The following is an 18740-nucleotide window of genomic DNA, read 5'->3' as shown; positions in this document are numbered from 1 at the left end:
CTGCCCGGGCTGTGTCTTGTCTTGTATTAGCCCGTTTTATCTGCTCAGTTCAAGTAAAGGTTGGGGCTCAGGAGGAGAGGGGTAATCCAGCAAGTTCTCCGTGCCAGGGCCTCCCCGTGGCTGAGCCGCGACCTGCCTGGAGGTAAATTAGTTAATTCCTAGCCTGTAGGAAATGCTTAACGGTGGAAAACAAAGCCTAAAGTGTGAAGTTAAGACACGCATAAAAAGCCCGGCCAAACAAGTCCATTGAAAGACCTTCCTGTGAAGGAAACGCACTTCTGATTCAAACAGGGAAACGGGGGTAAAGGATGGAGTAACCTGGGTTTTAACGCTGGGTAGCAGCTCTAAAGGCCTCCAGTGGGTTGAACTCAATCTCGCTTAAATCACTGACTCCAGTCAATTCTTATTTTAGTGCAATTTAACTACATCATTAGTTACCCCCTTAAGGGGAAAAAAAGAAAAAAGAAGTGCAAAGAAGTCCCAATAAGCTGTCTTTCCTTTTTTACTGTGACCACTATCAGAACAAGCCACTGTCCTGGGCCAACCTGCACTTCTTAAACAGTGTTTTAAAATATATTGAAACAGACGCATTTCTATATGTTCTCATAACACACATCAAGGATACAAGCAGTCAAAAGTGAACTGACCTCCCCAGGAGCAGAACCAGAGCCCCGCGTGCAGTCCCACCGTCACGGGGCGCCTTGCAAGCCAGGACCGTTCTTGCCCTGCCCTCTAAAACTGGTAAGATGGGGCCGCCACCCTAAAAACCAGACTGATTTCCCAAAGCCCTGGGCACTAACGGATGAAAGCGCCAAAAAACTCTGCTCACGCTTCTGCTGACTGCTGTGGTAGCGTCTTGCTTCCCGTGGTTCCCAGACCGCTTAGGACTTAATAAATTAAACCCAGCATACCGATATCCACCTGGAAAATGATACACGCAGGATGGATGAGAGCGTAATTCAGTATCATCGCAGGAGGAAGGGCGGTTTAACAAACCAGCTGACGATTCGCACACCAGACGCCTTTCCCAAGGCTGGAGGTACAGCAAGCCCGCCGACAACGCCTGCCTCACCCGGGGAGTTTCTCCAGAAGACAGTCCCAACTCCTGCCGCAATCACGTTCATACCCTCATTCCAGCTCATTTAAATCCACGCTGTGCGTTATACTCTTCTGGAAAAAGACATACGTCTTTTGGATTAAGCGTTACTCGGGAATATTCAGATTCACCTTTTACCTTAACCCAAAGGAACTCCTGCGTAGTTCATCAGCACAGTAAAATCTGCTTGGCTGAAGAGCAGATGAGCGATGTTCTCTGGGATACGGTCGTAAAGTTCATAGTTTTGTTTGGGATTTGCTCTGCACTGGGCGCAGACGCACAACGAAACAACATGTTCCAACAAATAAATACTCTGTATTATTTACTCATAACAATTGGGCACAGAGTTTTTATTTCTTTATGTGAATAAAATTTAGTACATTGAATAGCTTTTTGAAGGCCTGTCTCCAACGGAACAAGAAATCTGGCTGACCTGTGCTGCTTCAAGATCAAACATTCGCTCGTTTGGTATGTAAAGTATGCACCAGACAAAGGGTCCATGCAAAGCGCTGCAGGATCCAGAGGGATTATGGTAATGTATAATACGGTGTTCTACTTTTTAATGTCATTTTCCTACAAAAAAATTCACCTGAAGAGGACAAGAGGACTTCCCAAATTCAAAAGTTAAACAACCAAGAAAAAAGTTATAATGATTCATGTAAATTTTACAGACTCTTAAGTCATGTCTTGCACGTGGAGCCAGATTCCTTTCCAGCCACAGAAGGTAAATAAGCTTTGCAATTATCAGCAATTACCTCTGAAGTGATGAATTTTCACAGATGGTATTTTTATGAGACTATACAACTCAGGTTAGCATATATCAGTGCGATAGTTATATTAGTTTTCTCTTTTAATGAAATAAAACTGTTGAATAAACAATTATGTTCCAGTGCTTATAAATATTAATATAAATCTTGGTCAGCTTTCAAAAGAAAGCTATTTTTCAAAAGACTTATTTGTCCCATAATATATTTAACGAGCTGTTGTATTGTCACTCAAAAGTGCATCAATTATACCTTGATAGAGGTAATTATACACAAAACAAACTATACACCCGTATGATTATCAAGAAGCTTGATAATATTCCCTAGCAGTAATCTTTGCATCACATGTTCCTGTACCTCCTGTGCGGTGCTAAGTAAATCCAACGTGAGGAACTCCGTCGCTGGAGCCACCAGCCGAGCTCTCCCCGCGGGCTGCCTCCCCCTCGCCCCGGACCAGGCTGAGCCCTCCAGGCTCTCTCCAGAGCTCTCTGCTTCTGCCTGTAAAATCCAGACGCAGCAGCAAAGGAAAGCAAGGAGCGACAGCCTGAGCATAAGGCTATTGCTGGGTGAGCAGAGGTCTCACTCTGGAAATGCGTTAAAATTACAGGTTTTGACCCCCCCGTGCGTTGCCAGCTGAGCTGTTCTAACTCCTGCCTTTCATCCGACAATGCTCATGTCTCTACGCTGTACAGACTCCCCCTTCTTGCTCAGCTGATGTTTTATTCTCCCCAGACACCCCCATCCTATTCACTCGTGAAAAGAAAAACGTTCTTCTGCGCCAGCAGGACCAGAAATTAGAGAGGTTCAGAGGTGATGGCTCTACCATCAGTCACACCCTCAGACCAAGGGTCCGTCTAGCCCAGTGTCCTGCCTCCAGAAACACCCGGGAGAGGATGCCTCGAGGTGGCAGTCATGAATTTCTCAGCCATCGCCCTCAACAAGGCGTCAAATGCCTTTTCTGAATAGCACAGCTTCACGCACGGGTTAAACACTCGGCACAAAACAGTGCTTGTAAAGAAGTCCATGTCGTCACCTCGCGGGTGCAGGTATTTCTTCCTCTGTTTACGTTTGATGCCACAAATGAGGTTGGAGAAGGCGCCCAGCTGCGAGTGCGGGACGGAGGTGTCTGGTGCAAGGAGGGAGGGACGGTGCCCCCCGTGCTCTGCGCTTGGGGCTGCGTCAGCCGCCAGGCAGTCGCATGGTCCCCGCCGGCGGGAGCTCGGGTCTCCCATGGGAATTAATTTCCCAGGACTTACCTACGCACCGGAATTGGACCCAAAAAAAGGATATTCTGGAGGAACGTCCCATGGAGTGTTCTTCTAGAATAACTCTTTCCGGGTTATGATTAGAAAATAGCTGAATTTAAAATGTAGGCAAACTCTAGTCTCTCTCAATCCCACATCTGTCAGGCACTTGGGTTTAGAGTAAGGCTGTGTAACACGGATATTTGAGGTTTTAATCTCCAAAATAATGCCTCTTTCAAGGTGAAAACCTTAGTTAGGGAGCCCCTGGGAGAGCCCTTGCTCGTGCCTTCGCCAAGGAGTCTTGGCTATCGGTCTAAACTGATGACAAGGACATCTGTGTCACCAGATGACCAGCGTTATCCACGTTCACTTGCCTCCCTGATTCCTCCATAAGGCAGACCTGATGAATGCCTATTGCTTTGGAAAGTATTAGCACTTATCTCCCTTTTACAGAAAAAGTTAAGATTATTTTAAATATTTCTTGTGGTGAAATAACAACTTGATTAAAAACATTTCATAATCTGTTCGCAGCTTTAAAGCTATATGTACAAAAACCAGTGCAATATGTTTCGCTCTTGAGAAAATTTTAAATAAACATTTTCTCAGAGAGCGTAGGCGAATATCCTCCTCATCCATACCATACACGTATTGTTTAGGGTCTGTCCCGTGGAGCAGCATAAATACTATCTTGACCCAAAGGCTAACGCCCGTGTGGTTTTTCTCTCTGCAGAGGCTCTGGCATGAAGCGCAGGGACATCGAGCAGAGCCCGATGACAGCCAGGCTCACGGCCATGCAGATGCCCATCGACCCGAGAGTCTGCAGGGAGGAGGGGAGCAGCGAGGTGGGCAGGAGCCGGTCGTGGCGCTCGGCCATGTCCATCATGATGGCCTCCATCTGGAAGTGCGTGCTGATGATCCCACACACATGGAAAACTTGGTGGCTGTGCCCTGCAACAAAGCCAAAAGCACTCACCAAGAAACAACTTGGGCTTCATTAAAACACCGCCGTGAGGGCTCAGCAGGCCTTCTGCATAGCATCCATTGCCTCCGGGCATCACATTTTAAAATATTTATTCTACTAATTTCTGTGGCTTTTATCGTTGCGCCACCAGAGCACAGAGATCTTCCTTTCCAAAACGCAGCTGGCTGTAATGGAAGCGAGGGATGCGCAGCTCGCTGCTGCGATCCTTAGCACACACGACGTGCTAAGGAGCACCGTGCCTGTGCACGGCGTGGCGGGGGGAACAGGGAAAACCCCGATGCGGCCAGGACTGCTATCCAGTCTCCTTGGTGGCTGCTCCTGCAGTGCCCTGAGCTGGCACTGTGGAGCACCGCTGTGCCACAGGTGAGGTTTTTTGCATGAGAAATGAGTGCTTTGCAGTCATGAAACCCTCTGTGAAACATTTTGGAAACAGCATGCTTCTGGAGCTGTTCCCACTTTACCTAGGCAGGACTGCTGTATCTTGTATGTAAAACCACATTTCAAATTTCCAGCAGGGAATATATTATAACCTCTGGGAGCCACTCATGCATTAATGTGCTTTCTCCCTGAAAATAATGAGAAAACAATGCCAGCTCACCCTTTCGGCACTTACCAATGTAGTCAAAGTGTCCTGGCGCAAGTCTCTCTGGCAGATGGCTAGCGAAGATGAAGCAAGTGAGGAAGGCAAAGACGGTGTGCTTGTAGTGGACCAGGATCGCAGCCTCCGTGCAGCCCTCCGCCGCGCACTGGTAGAACTGCAGCAGCAAAGACGTGTCCACGCAGGGGTACCGTGCAAGGCAAGAGGGGAACAACACATTTCTAAAGGAGGCAGCGCCATTCCCCGAGCCCCCATCGTCTCTGGCTGCCCATCACGCAACACCAGGGCACGTGGTGCAGGACCCAGGGCTCAATACAAGACCGGTCGCCTCCATTCGATGCAAAGCCCAGCCCCACACCTCCTGTCCTTAGACCTCCCTGCAGCAAAATTCCCACCCTGCTCCAGTTTTGGAACTGGAAAACTCGCAGCTTTCAAAGGCAGTAACTTTCCAGCACAGGCAAAGTTTGAGCACGGTGTTTTGAAGTGGAAGGAATCTGCCTATCAATAGATGCAGGAAAAAATAACCAAATCTCTTTTCCTGCTGGAGTTTGTTTTCCTTTAAAAAAAAAAAAAAGGCTGGCATATTTTCCCTAGGATGAAGCAGCTGTATTTCCAACCCTGCAGCAAGCAAATGTCTTGGTGCTGTGAATATGGGCCGTGGGAGACGTACCCTGTAGAAGAGAGGGATGCTGTCGAAGAGGTACGGGTACACAAAGGCCAGCGTGCGGGAAGCCTTGCTGAACCTGGGCTGCTCCACCTCCAGAAACCTAGAGGAAAACAGAGCAGGTATTTCACATGGCACAGCACGGCAGAATAGGCTAACGTCAGCGCTGGATTCTGTTTGTCAGTCGTTTGCTGGGGACCGTGCCCTGCAGTATATAGACTGCACATACATTTCCCCACGGACGGCCGTGAATTCAGCCACAGCAACGTGATTTTTTGTGCGCTGAGAGTATTACAGCTGCGACCACCCTCGGCTCATGTGACTGAACCTTCCCTGGCTGAACCCTGAGCTGGGGGAGGAAGGATTTAGGGGCCACCCTCCCCTGTTACATGCTCTGGCCCTCACAGGTGCATCTCTGCAGCTCTGAAAACAACCTTTTTTACACCATCCTGGCGTGGCTGATTTTGCTTCATTCACCATTGCTCATTAACCGTTACCCATCAGCAGCTAGGAACAGAGCTGGTCTTTAAACAGCTGCTGCCCCTGCAGTTGTTTTCGAGTTTTCACTCTCGGTTTTGAAACCAAGCTTTCTGAGCACAGCAATCAAGAAGAATACATCTGCCTTGGTTTGGAAGGCTTTGTAGGTCATGCAGCATTCAGGCTGTGATTGTCACTGTTAATTAAGCTGTATTGCAGCTTATGTCTGAAATGCATGAAATGTTGCAGCATCCTGCCAAGATTTTGCAATTGTCATTTCAGAGAATGCATGGAGACAGTTACTGAAAACACAAAGTAAATTAATTTAACAAGTTACTTTTTCATGACATCACCATTATAATGGAAGAAGCAGCCTGCTGGTTATAATCATACTATATATGAGGAGGAAAGCCTATGTCTGTATGGGGAGTAATATTCTGCATTTTGTTCCCCAGGAAATCGTGCTGCTGAAATGTAGGACATACTTCATAGCTGAAATCATGAAAGAATTGACCACCCAGGTCCCAAAAAAACCATTATAAAACCTGGAGCTGGGTCACAAGCCACGTGCCGAGCCCCCAGCCTGCTCTTGCCGCAAGGGGAACACAACTCAGACGAAACCTGGAGACGGAAAGCCCAGGGGAGCCGCACCACGCGCTGGCACGGCCGCCGGCCAGCCTACTCCATGGAGCATCTCCACCTGCCCATGGCGAGACGGCACGCCCGAGGCACCCCATGTCTCCTCCCGCCCCTCCGGCCGTGGGGGCAGTTGGGGGGCAGCAGGGCAGGTGTCAGGATGCTCCCTACAATGGGGAAGGCTCCAGCAGCCAGCCCATCACCCTGCCCTCCCGCTGGAGCCACAGGAGCTCCAGACCGGGAACGGAAAACCTCTCTCTCCGATGCCTCCCTGCTGGGGAAGACAGGCTTTTACAGGGTTTTAGCCCAATGTGGAAACAGGGAGATTTACTTGAGCAGAACTACAACAGACCTGCCTGCAAAGCAGAAGGGCTCTATCAGTATGACCCAAATTATGGGTTGAAACCCCAACAATTTGACTTATGCTCAAGAGCCACTAACTGCATAAGGGCTTTCGTCTCGCTCCTCCTCGGTTTGGCCTTCTACCATGGCTTGTGGCTTGCTCAGAAGACATCACGACGATGCTGAAAATGCTTCCTGCTCTGTTTTCTCCGGTGTTTCTGCATGATTCCTGCTGTGTCTTCCTACCGTGGTTTCACCTGCCCGGTGCTGTACTCCCGTCCTGCTCACCCGCTGCTGCGCGGTGCTGCGCTCACCCTTGCCACACATCTTCCCACTCCTTCGGCCACGTACTGATCCAACCTGTGCTCCTCTGTTACCAAAATAGAGCCACCGTACCACAGCCTGGGCGCACGGCCAAGTGCACGGTAACCCCTGGGACAGTGCCCTATTCACAGAGGATGGCATGAGATGTAGCAGAGTTCAAGCGTACTCTGTTCTCCTCGTGAAAAGCCCATACAGGTTTTTCTGCTTTCATGGGGATGTCCGCAAGGAGATGCCAAATCCTCCAGCATGAAAGAAACCTTTTATGCAGCTGCTCATCCTGCACTGGGGGGTGACGCAGTCGGACGCCCTCTATTTCAATGTGGCAGGAGTATCTAGCGTCACGTAAAGGATAAACACACTTATTTCAGTCCATCTGCACGTTTCCCTGTTTGGAAATTCAGTGTTCCTAGGGCACAGGATGCAAAAACCAACCAAGCAAAAATTCTTACTGTTGACTCATCAACCAGCCATCTAGGATTGGAAAATTTTCCTGGTAAGTTGATGAAATTTGGTGCAGCAGGAAAATTTCCATCAACCTTCACGGGGTGCATGCCAAAGGCTGAGCGTACTCTGCCGCTGCGTTCGGCCACGGTGCAGAAACTCAGCCGGGGTCAGGAGCCCTTCCCACGTCTGAACCTCTCCAAAACGGCCAGGCGTGCTGCTCGCCTCTCTCTCCTCGAGTGACCCCACTCCCTGGCAGTGCCACGTGTGCCCGGAGCTGCCGGCAGCCACGGACCCTCCCAGCAGCCATGGACCCTTCCGGCTCCTCGAGACAGCCCTGCCCAGGGTGCGGTTGGCGGAGCAGCCCAGACAGCATTGCTGTGCTGCTGCTGAGCCCTCTGCGAGCCGGGCAGGAGCTGGAGTGCCCAGGCAGGTCCCCTCTGAGCGCGCCTGGCTCGGTAGCATCAGCGCCCATTGCACAATTCGGTTTCGGGTCTGCTCCCGTCCACCCACCCTCCACCTCAGAGGGACGTTTTGGCTGGTGTGACTCAGCCGAGGGTGACGCTGAAGCGAATGCAATCGGTGAGCAGCGCCCCGTGGTAGGAAACAGGGTGGCTCAGGCGCCAGCGGCCTCGTGGGGGTCTCGGGGACAGCCAGCCCCACCGCCCCCCCATACCCGACCCGCCGGCCGTGGCTCAGGCACCCCGGGGTGCAAGCCCGGCACAAGCCACTCATGCAAACTAGGAAAGTACCGTGGCAGAGGCAGGCGCAAAAGCATGCACCCTTGTCCTCTGCAGCCCCACCAGCCTCAACCTGCGAGAGGAGAGAAAGGAGAGAGGCGGGCGGCTGGGGGCACAGCTGGGGGTCGCACACGCAGCTGAGATGCTCACACGCGTGGGGCGTGCAGAGGGGCATGGGGTGAGAGCGGCCGCCGCGGGGATGCTGGCAGCCCCGTGGCTAACGCGGTCCCCAGACGTGACCTGGAGTGCGCGGGGTGCAGTGCTGAATTACGGGGGCTCCGCTCTCACCACCATGGGGGTAAACCAGCAGCATTGCTGGCCCACACAGGTATGGTATATTCAGTATTCCTGCTCACCCAGGGATCTTTTGTTGATTTTTTTTTTATTTTTAAGCTGACATTTGATGGATTTACTACTTCTCTAATGGAAATTACTGAGACAATAGGAATTGCTATTCTATCACATAGCGATAGTTGCATGTTTTTCACATAACTATACTTACAGTTTTGTAGTAGAGAGATGCTGACAATTAAATTTGCAGATCAAGAATTTTTTTAAACAATCCAAATTAATCTGGAGCTCAAGTTGCTGATATTTCCTAAGTGTTATCTTCAAGTGGTAAGTACTAGGATTAGCACACGGTCAGTGAGCTTCGTTTGCTAAGCCCATCTAACGAGACAATAAAGAGACGCACAAGACAAAAATAAGAGGGGGAAAAGAGACAAAAAGAAAGAGAAAGAAATGAGGAATATAAGGAAAAAATACCAAGCCCCAACTGGCATCAGCCACTGAGTGATCCAAGAGAGATCCTTGAGTTTGCAGTACTGCTCAGTAATACCAAGGATAGGTCCAAATCTTCCACCCCAGGGAGTTACTCCAGTGAGTAACCCACAGGCCAAAAGGCGAGTAAATACTCCCGTACTCAACAGACACTTAAACAAGCCAAATTTGCAGGATCCGTAAGGAATAGCGAGAGCTTAGCACTCCCTCTCGGGAAGACACGGCAATGCTCAGCTGCATCCCACCCTGCAGCAGACCCTCTCTTGCAGCAGAGCCAGCCGGGCAGCGTGAGTTCTTCCTGCTGTGTTTGCCAGAGCGTGGGAGCATCTTTCTCCCTGCCTAGGCAGCAGCATCGAAACACAGCCCTGTGCTGGGGGCGTCTTGGGGGGGCTGCCCCGGCCACAGCAGCCGGGGAGAAAAGGTCCCCCGGGGTTACGTGATGCTGCGACAGGCGACCACATGTCAAAGACACCCCAAAATACAAAGAAAGACACCCCAAAATACAAGGAAGGAATAATGCCAAACAATTCACAGCACTCATGAAAACAGGAATTGTACATTTTGCAAAGCAAACTGCATGTTGTCGCAATGACAGACACGAGTGCTTTACAAACACAGCCTTCAGGGAGGTATCTACCATGAATTAAATAAAAACCAAACCAGCTAGACTTCTAGCACGGCATGAATCGCTGGAAATCAGCCGAGTAGTTTAGACATTTGAGTTATTCCAAACAAATTGTCTAATGCCATTCAGGAACAAAATACCACGCACGCAATGCTGCTCATGCTTTAAAAATGATGCAATCAGCTGCGAGAATGCTGAGGTTCCTCCTCTGCAAATCTGTTGCACACACATATAAACACACACGCGCGCGCACACACAGCACTTAGGCTGATACGTGCCTTTGGCAGGACCATGCTCATGTTTAAACCTAAACACATTAATGTTTAGGTTACATAAACGCTTAAATGTTGGGTGCACAGGAGCCCCCCCCCCACTTTTTGCAGGTTATGTTAGAAAAACAACAGCCCAAACAAGGCGCTGGAGGTGGGTATCTTCCTCCCAGGCGTGCGCCATACGAAGTTACCTTTTGAACTTCCAAAAATTAAAGCTACTTCAATTGTTTTGCATTTTTGATCATCAAACTCTCCTAGTGCCAACATGCAACATGTTTCCCAAACCAGAAGTCCCCTTCTTCCCCTTCCTGAGCTTAAGGCTCATATTGTTGCCATACAGCCTGTAATTGAAAACCTTTATTAATAATACTAATTAACGATTATAATGTAGCAATCACGGCAGATAAAGCAGAAGCTTACCTGGAATAGCAGGACAGACTGGTGCTAACGACAGTGTTAAACACCGCAATGGGGACATAGCAGTGGTGGAAAGTGCTGTTGACCCATTCTGCTGGGAAAATGTACGCCGAGTATGCCAGCGCAGACCCTGGGAATACAGGAGGTGCCCGGTTAGTTCCAGGTCCCTCCGGGACCCTCAGCATCCTCCTGGGTGCAGCTGTGAACCTTCAAATTGGCACTTGGCGTTGGGTGCTCTCAGGAAAGGGAGATATGAATGAAGGTAGAAGAGCAGGTAAGTAGCTAAGGGGAGCATCAGGCAGACGCCCTGATAGCCAGCTCCTGCAAACACCTTTCCACGAGGAGCCGGAGGTGCGTTGTGCCATGAGAAGACCCTGGCTGCTGCTGCCCCTGTGCTTGCCCCCCAGCAAGGTGCCACCGACTTCACTGACAGCATTTGTCTTTAATGTGGGGTTTTTTCCCTTATTCTATTTACTACAAATAGAGTGTCACACAGACAGGCCTCTGTCCCAGGGCTGCCCTGTACGAAACCCAGCTCCAAATTATTATTTGTGGCGGTGTCAGAGATGCTTCATGGTCCCTCTCAAGCGCCAGGCTGCAGGGAGGAGGAGGAGTAGAAACTACACACAAGCAGCCGCCGTTTCTGCTTGTCCCATGGATACGAGCCGTCTGAGCACCCGGGGTTCAGCCCCGTCCCTGACACCTCCCTGTGCTTCAGCTCCTGCTGCCCCGGGGGAGTGCTGGGGACTGGCACCCCACCGAAACCTCTGCAGACTTGCCCGTCCTTACCCAAGCTGTACATGCTGAGAGCCGCATAATCGAAGAAGTAGCAGATGTGCCGGGCGCGGGTGGACATGGTGCTGAAGGTGTGGGCGCAGCTGGAGGCGAGGGGGTAGATGCAGCAGGTCAGCAGGTAGGCGAGGAGGGGCCAGGCGTGGGGGTCCTCCCGGCCCCCCGGCCCCTGCAGCCGCCCGACCAGGGTCCACACGAAGTACCTGTGGGGTGGAGGAAGGTGAGCATTGCACCCTTGCGTGCCCCCCATCCCTGCTCCCCTAGCCTTGCTCCCACCGCGGAGACCCACCACCTCCTCCCATGGATGCTGAGGACCCAGAGCATGGTACCTACCAGGCAGGCACAAAATGTGTCCAGATATTTAGAGTCTCATTCGTCATTTGGAAGACGCTGAGGAGGCAGTCTGCTGCTGAGCTTCTGGGGGGGCGATACCCGAAGAGGATCCCCTGCTCCTGGTACCCCTGCAAGGCAAGGACTGGCACTGGTGGCAGTCGGAGGAGAAGGAAGGACAAATCGGAGGAGAAGGAAGGAAGGTTGCCAAAAGGAGGGTGCCCATGTTTCAGGACCCAGGACCCTGCTGCGAGGACAGAGCTGTGTCCCCCCTCCCCGTGGGAGGTGGTCCCGGGGAGGGGCTGAGCACTGCCCCGGGGGGGATGGCCACCCCAGCACACGGCTCCCACCTGTCACCTCCCAAAACCCCACTGAGCCTCGGACTTAGGGAAGAAAAGCTCCTCTCTGACCTTAGGCACTTGGTTGATGCTGAGCAGCCGGGGTAACTTGAGGCTCAGCATCGCGCAGGTCGGGGCTCCGGCTCTGAGGGATGTTTTCGGCTCGGCTTCCCTGGGGACAAGCCCCAGCGGTGCCTCACACCTCACCTGGCCGCATCTCGCACCCCGCTGGAGAAGCGATGGGACGGGGACGGGGCTGCCCCGTGACGGGTGAAGCAATGCTCCCCGGACTCAGGACGGGTGGCCTGGGGGAGACAAGCATTGGTGGGGATGTGGCACAGTGTCCTCATGCGGGGTCCCAAACCCACATGTGGCAAATGCTTCCTGGGGGGTTCCCGTGGCACGGGGAGGGGAGATGGCATCCATCCCTGCAGGGGATGTTGGGATCCCTCCCTACCACCCATACCCAAAAGGGGCAGGGGGAGAAGGACAGCGTGTCCCTGTGCCCACTGTCCAGAGGGACTGAAACTCACTGTTATCACCCCAACAGAGCCGGGGTGATGCAGGAACGGTGCCCACGTCCCCGGAGCACCTCAAGGTCCCACAGAAAGCCCTGGGCATGGGCTGGGGGGCTGCAGGGTGCAGGCAGGTCCCCTCAGGGAAGCAGGGAGGATGCAGGGTCCCAGGCAGCACCCAGGCTGTTTCCTCTCTGCCCACTCCCCATTGAACATCCCAGTGCCACAGTGCAGCCCCTCTGGCCCCAGCATCTCCATCTCTTACCCACTGACGGCTTCGGCAGCGCCGCCTCTCCCCCCTCTGCCTCCACCTCCGGTCTGTGAAATAAAGGTGAAAAAAAAATTATCTCCTGCACCCTCCTGCAAGGGGCCGCCTGGCCTGGGGGAAGCTGGGCAAGAAGGGAGCCCGAGGCTCGGCGCGCCAGCTCAGCTTGGTCGCACAGGCATATCGCATGTAAACCAATGCACTGGTCCCCCCAGGTTTCTGAGATGCCTGCAACCCTCCAACCCACGGAGCCATGAGAAAGAGCCTCCGCAGCCTCCCGAGAGCTGCTCCTGGGATGGCGTTTCGGCTGCCTCAGCCATTCCGTAACTTCATACCAGGACACACCGAGCTTCAGCCATCAGCACGCATTGCCGGTGCTGCACGGAGACTTGCCAGTCCCAAATAAACCCCTTTGCTGCTCTTTCCTGACCCCTGGCATTACCCCTGCTCTTCCTCACCGCCCATACTCTAACTCTCCGCGCGGCCAAGCAGCGCCGGTGCAAACCTACACGGGCAAAATGCCATGGGCTACCGTGCATGGGGAGTGCCCGGAGAGAGGGAGGTGGCTGGGAGGCAGTTAACAGGAGGAAAAAAATTAACGAGGCAAGAGAGCAATAAACCCAACATAAAATAAAATTGGAAATGCCTTTAGTTAAAGATTAGACTTAAATCAGGAGCTTTTTTTTGGCTGTTGTGCTACAGGTGTGCTGCATCAAAGCTATGCGGAGCCTGCAGCCCCCCGCGATCCCCTCGGTACTCCTGCACTTCTCCATGGTGAAAAGGGGACCTTATCCCTGCGGTGGCCTCCAGAGCCTCAGGACCCGGCTGGAGGGCAGGGAGTGAGGGCAGGGAGTGAGGGCTGCCGTTGGTTATTTGCATGCTTCAGAAATAAAGAGCAGCCTGGCACAGAGCTCTGCCTTTTCCTATCCCCGCCGCGCGTCTGATATAAACACAAATGAGGGCGATGGTGGGACGGAACAAAAATAATGTCCCTTATCTCGGTGAAGCTGAGGAAGCCGCACAAGCTCTTCACAAAGGCACGCCGCGGGGTGCGGGAGCCCTGATTTGCAAAGAGCCCTTGGACGGAAGCCCCGAGCTGGGTGCGCTCTGGTGCAACCCAGGCAAACCGTGGCTAAAGCAGGGAGCTGGTCCCCTGCGCGCACCCCGCGCTGGGCTGCCTCTGTGGAAGAACGTGGGAAGCACCGGGCCCGGGCTTAGTGAAGAACTTGTATTTTTAAGAGCAAAATGAGTCACTGGAGCTGCGGGGCGCAGCAGCAGCCGGGCACACCCTGCAGTCCCATGTTTTCCTCCTCCTTCGGCTGACTTTTTCCACGCGGGGAGCAGTGCTCCCGTGGCAGCGGCGTGGGGCGAGGGATGGGCGCCCATCGCAGCCGTGACCTCGGCAAACGGCTCCTTTGCGAACAGCAGGTTACAAACTCTGCAGGCTCACCCAGCTGGCTGCAAACACACCTTTTCCTCCTCCTCTTCCTCATGCTCCTCCTCCTCACCCCCGTGTGTGTGGCCACACATGAAGCCCCATGGGGACATCAGGCACCGCAGGCTACAGGTCCACCCCAGGAGCCTTTGGTTTGTGCCGAGTTCACCCGGGGAAGGTTCCTGCCTGGCACTGGCTTTCACCCTTAAAGGCTGTGGCTTGTCTCTGGCGAGAGGAGCCCTGACATGTCCCCTGTCACCATCCCTCCACCACATGTCCGGACTTGGCTCCAGCAAGCGTGGAGCGTGGCTGCAGCAGCTCTCCCCCGGCACGGCTCTCCCCGCCAGTCCCAGCCGGCAGCCAGTGTCTTTCAATGGAGGGAAAAATATTTTAGCTGTTAATTATTAACTTTTATGACTTTCTTACGGCGGCACAAGGAGAGAGACAAGTTGAACTGTAAAACTAGTGGCTGGGCTCCTTTGAGTGCTCGGCACCGGAGTCAGCAGCATGGGACATGCCAAGACCTTTTCCAGCAGAACAACAGAGGCTTTGTAGGAGGCTGTTATTGCTGCGGGTGGCTGCTGGTATCTGCTCGGGATCTGAGATGAGCAGGCAGCTCCGAGCATAGACATAAGCTTAAGGCTTTCCGAAATCAGTGCATTTCAGGCACGTGCTTGAGCTCTTTGCCAGACCCAGTGCTTTCATCCGTTCTCCCTGGGGGACGGCTGCGTCTCAGCGCCCCGTCCCGCTCCTAAAACACTGCCGAGTGAAACTTCCATAAATTCTGCAAACGCCCAGCACAGCCACGAGCTGCTGGTGCCACAGGAGGGCAGGGAAAAGCAACGTACTGCCGGCCCCACCGCACCGTCCCCATCGCACACAGCTCTTTCCCACCTTCATCTTTTCATGGCGCGTGTGAAAAACTCCCAGCCTCCCGGCACGGACCCACAGGCGAGCTCATGCCGTGCAAACCCTCGGCATCCCCCGGGCAGCGTGAAAAGCAGCAAGCTGAAATGATTCAGGGGGAAAAAGCAGAGCAGCCGGTACTTACGGCGCTGCTCCTGAGAGTGGGGCTGGGTCGGATGCTGCGTTATCGCCGGCGCTGGCTCCGGGCGACTCTATTACTCATCTGTGTACAAACACAGCCCACATGGCCGAGCCGCGCTGGAAGCCCGGCCGGGGCGTAGGCAGCCAAGCGAGCGGGCTGGGGCAGGTTTGCCAAAGCCGGCAGCCCGGCAGGAAGGGCAGGGAGGATCTGCCGAAAGCCCTGCTTGCTGCCAGCACCCGGCGGGACGGTCCCCACACCCCGGCTGGGCTCGGGGGGGAAGGACGCGGCGGAGGTCAGCCCCGCCGGCTGCTTTCCCAGATTAGGAGCAAATTAATTCTGGCTCGTCTTTTAGTGGAACAGGAAAAAGGCAACAAAATAAAACCGGAAATAACTGTGGCCAAACGCTCTCAGATCGTGCTCTGGATTAGCTTCAGCCTGGCTGCAAGGAAGTGGAATAAGGGCAGGAAAAAATATTAACTCACAGACCTCCCTGTGCATCTTCAGCTCCCAGGCCCCTCTGCTTTAGCACCAGAAAACATCCGAAACTTGCTTAACTGTCTCCAAGGAGACTGTAAAGTTAAAACCCTCCCGGAGATGACGAGGGAGGTGCTCCCAAACTGGAGAGAGTTCTTACATCATTCCCGGCTGGATGGAGGACCACAGCTGGCTGGGCGATGGGGGTCCCCTCGGCCACCGCGGAGCAGGAGCTACCCGCTCTCTCCACGCCTGCGCCGGCTGCAAAACCCAGCGCGTTTCCCCTTCTCCTCCCCGATAAAGCCTCTATTTTTATGGCAGCCGTTGGTAACGTGTTTCACAATACTTGAATAGAGCGGTAGACTGAGGACTGCGAGTTGCTGGAGAGGGATGCACAGGCATTGCTCCTGCATTATTAAGTAGTTGGAAGAACTGGAGCCAGGCGTAATGCACTGCTCACGGGTCGTGGGGAGAAGCAATAAGGGTCATTTGAAATCAGGGCTGGTGAATGTGCAGCACTATCCTGCGTTTTAATCACAAGGGGAAGTCTCTTGACATCAATTTCTGGGTGTAAGCGCATTAACCCTCCCCTGCCAGCACTGCAGCACGGCTTCCCCTTGGACGACGGCTTCCCAGGGCTCTGCGATCTCCTTTCGGGTGCTGTTCCCACCAGGAGGGACGCCCCGGGGCTGAGATCATGCCCATTTCCCGATGTCAGAGCCTTGCTGGCTGACCCACCGGCAAGGGGCAGCTATGGACAGGCACGGGGATTTGCACCGATGGGTCTCGTAACAGGTTCCTTAACAAAGTGACCCCCCAAGCAGAGGGCCAGATCCTGCCAGCAAAACCCAAACCCCGTGGCCATGAGCTCTGCTACCACGAAACTCATCCCTGGCAGCACACAGGAGCTCGGGGGTGATCTCACCTGGGCAGGGATGAGCCGGGGATGCGGGGATGGACACGTGCCAGCGGAAGCCGACGCTCACGCTCCAGCGTGAGCCCATGCAGGGCTGGGTTTATAAACAGCCCTTTTATTTGGATGAAGAAAGTAAAGCTGTCCCCAGGCGGTACAAGGAAGATGGTTTCATCACAGCGCTGTTCGGAGGAGGAGCTGTGTCGTGGATAACCAGGCACCTCGGGGTCACCCGCAGCTCCTGCAGGGTTTTTCCTCCCTTGCTGGCAAATTGGCACAAAATTAGGATTTGCTTTGTGGGCATGGGGCGGGTGAGGCCACGGCTGGGCTGGGCACACGCACGTCTGCATCCAGCTGTGGGGCAGGGGACAGTTCGGCTCCCGGGGGAGATTGTCACTGACTTCATCCCCCCCACAGCCCCCATCCCTGCAGGGCTACGGGCCAGGAGAGCGGCAATCAGGAGGAAAACGCTGTCTCTCTGCACACCCCAAGCTTTTGGCATTGAGCATGTGTTTTAAACCATCTCCTGCGCTCTTTTTTCCTCCAAACCATTGCCCACAGAGACCAAGATGTAGATTTACTCTACTTACCCCCTTGCCTGCCCAGGTTTACGAGCCGTGGCCGGTCAAATGAGCTGGAAAGAATGAAGACTGCGGCTGTGCTGCAATAAACCCATGAAATGCTTTAAAATGACTCCTGGTTGTTTTTACACGATCATTGGCACAGACCCATCAAATAATCCATCCACATTTATTTGTGCTGGCAGCTCTCAGCAGTGGAGGAGAGATTGATACTTGAGTACTCCGACCCCACTTTGGGCACGATCCCCAGCCCAAGGCAGGACTTTCTTCCCAGCACTGTGCCCGTGTACAAGCAGCCTGGGAAACCTCGTGTTTCTGAATCGGCATTTTCAGTGCTTGCAAAGGCTGTGCCAGCCCTGCAGTGCCTCCCGTGCAACTGGTGCAACGAGTTTCAAACCAGTGGAAACTTCCCAGCACTGAATGGCTGAACCCCAGCTACAGTTTTTGCAGCAAAATAGGAACCGAGCTGAAGCACGACCGTGCGAGCAGAGCATCCCGGGGGTCTGGAAACCAGCAGCAAGCACAGATCAGCCGAGAGTTTCTGCTGGCTCTTGTTCCTGGGGTCAAAGCACTGGGAAAAGGCACTTGCAATGCGAAAGCTCCCTGCTGCACAGCCCAGCTGCCTCCCAGGACGCTGTGCTCTGGGTAGAGGCCTTGCCGGCACAGCACAAAGCCAGCAGGAGACGGGGCACTGCCGGAGCACCCACACCTTCGGTGAAGGTCTGTGCAGCCCAAAATCCCGTGGGGGTAGCGTGTGAGTGAGGCATCCGTCCCCGCATCAGTGCAAATGCTCAGGCAGCTCTAACGGGGGAGATGGAGCCGCCGGGCTCAGCATCCCGACCGCTGTCCCCGAGCCTCGCCGCCAGCGTGCATTTGCCAAGGGCTGGCCAGGATCCACCCCATCAAGCTCCGCTCCAGCCCACAGCAAGGTTCACAGCTGCCACCACAGCCCAGCTCTCCGCACTTTTACCGAGGGTGTTAAAGGCCGGAGAGGATGAAAAATGAAAAATAGGTATTTGAGTGTTGGCTGGATCCTGCTGCCCGGCTCTGTTTTTAATGGAGAACTGGGTAAGCTGAGCGTGGTCAGGTGGAGGGAGCACCGCTGATCTGGGGGGGGTCACAGTGGCTCTCGCTCTCGCTCTTGCTGTGGGCAAGGGGTACCTGCCGGAAAGCCTCAGGCGGGGCACCCAGTGCAGGTTCTGGGGGGCCCAGCTTGGTCCAGCAGGTAACTGCTGGGAACTGGGGGCTCAGCAGTGCTGGTGGAGACATCCTGCGGCTTGGGGACAGGGACAGCACTGGCTCCACTGCCGCTTTGCCACCAGCCCTGGAGCACCACGCGTCCTGGGGAGTGCTGGGCACAGGCACACACCTGCACATCACCTGTCCCCCAAGCTGTGCACAGACACAGCCCCGTGCAGATGTGCACACCCACCCCAGATGTGCACAGACACCCCTGCAGATGTGCACATCCATCTCCCAGGTGTGCACACCCCCCCTGCTGGCGTGCACCCCCCACATGTGCCCCTGCACCCGCCGTGACCACCCCCACGCAGCCCCTGCACAGCCTGGGGACGGCCTGGGGACAGCCACCCCCCAAGGGGCAGGGGATTCTGGTGGCCCTTGCGTGTGGGACCGGACCAGAGGCCG

At 54.0% G+C, this 18740-nt stretch overlaps 1 protein-coding gene across 7 annotated transcripts; it reads right to left on the bottom strand.

Moving 5' to 3' along the window:
• Positions 1-1429: 1429 nt before the first annotated feature.
• On the bottom strand, positions 1430-17126 carry PAQR5 (progestin and adipoQ receptor family member 5). 7 transcript variants are annotated; one of them, XM_076348136.1, is made up of 9 exons: positions 17103-17126; positions 12643-12695; positions 11935-12167; positions 11528-11655; positions 11192-11397; positions 10406-10532; positions 5355-5451; positions 4700-4841; positions 1430-4052 (listed from the first exon to the last, which is right to left on the bottom strand). In XM_076348136.1, exons 3-9 carry the CDS (start codon positions 11983-11985, stop codon positions 3805-3807), a joined length of 999 nt encoding a protein of 332 aa, XP_076204251.1. In that variant the 5' UTR covers positions 11986-12167; positions 12643-12695; positions 17103-17126; the 3' UTR covers positions 1430-3804. The 7 variants fall into 7 exon arrangements, with proteins under 7 accessions (XP_076204251.1, XP_076204252.1, XP_076204248.1 ...); XM_076348137.1 differs by lacking the exon at positions 17103-17126 and adding an exon at positions 16525-16543; XM_076348133.1 differs by lacking the exon at positions 17103-17126 and adding an exon at positions 15129-15605.
• Positions 17127-18740: the final 1614 nt, after the last annotated feature.

This window comes from Aptenodytes patagonicus, chromosome 10 (genome assembly GCF_965638725.1).
Source record: "Aptenodytes patagonicus chromosome 10, bAptPat1.pri.cur, whole genome shotgun sequence".
Classification (NCBI taxonomy): Eukaryota; Metazoa; Chordata; class Aves; order Sphenisciformes; family Spheniscidae; genus Aptenodytes; species Aptenodytes patagonicus.
This window is presented reverse-complemented; position numbering and strand designations above follow the sequence as displayed.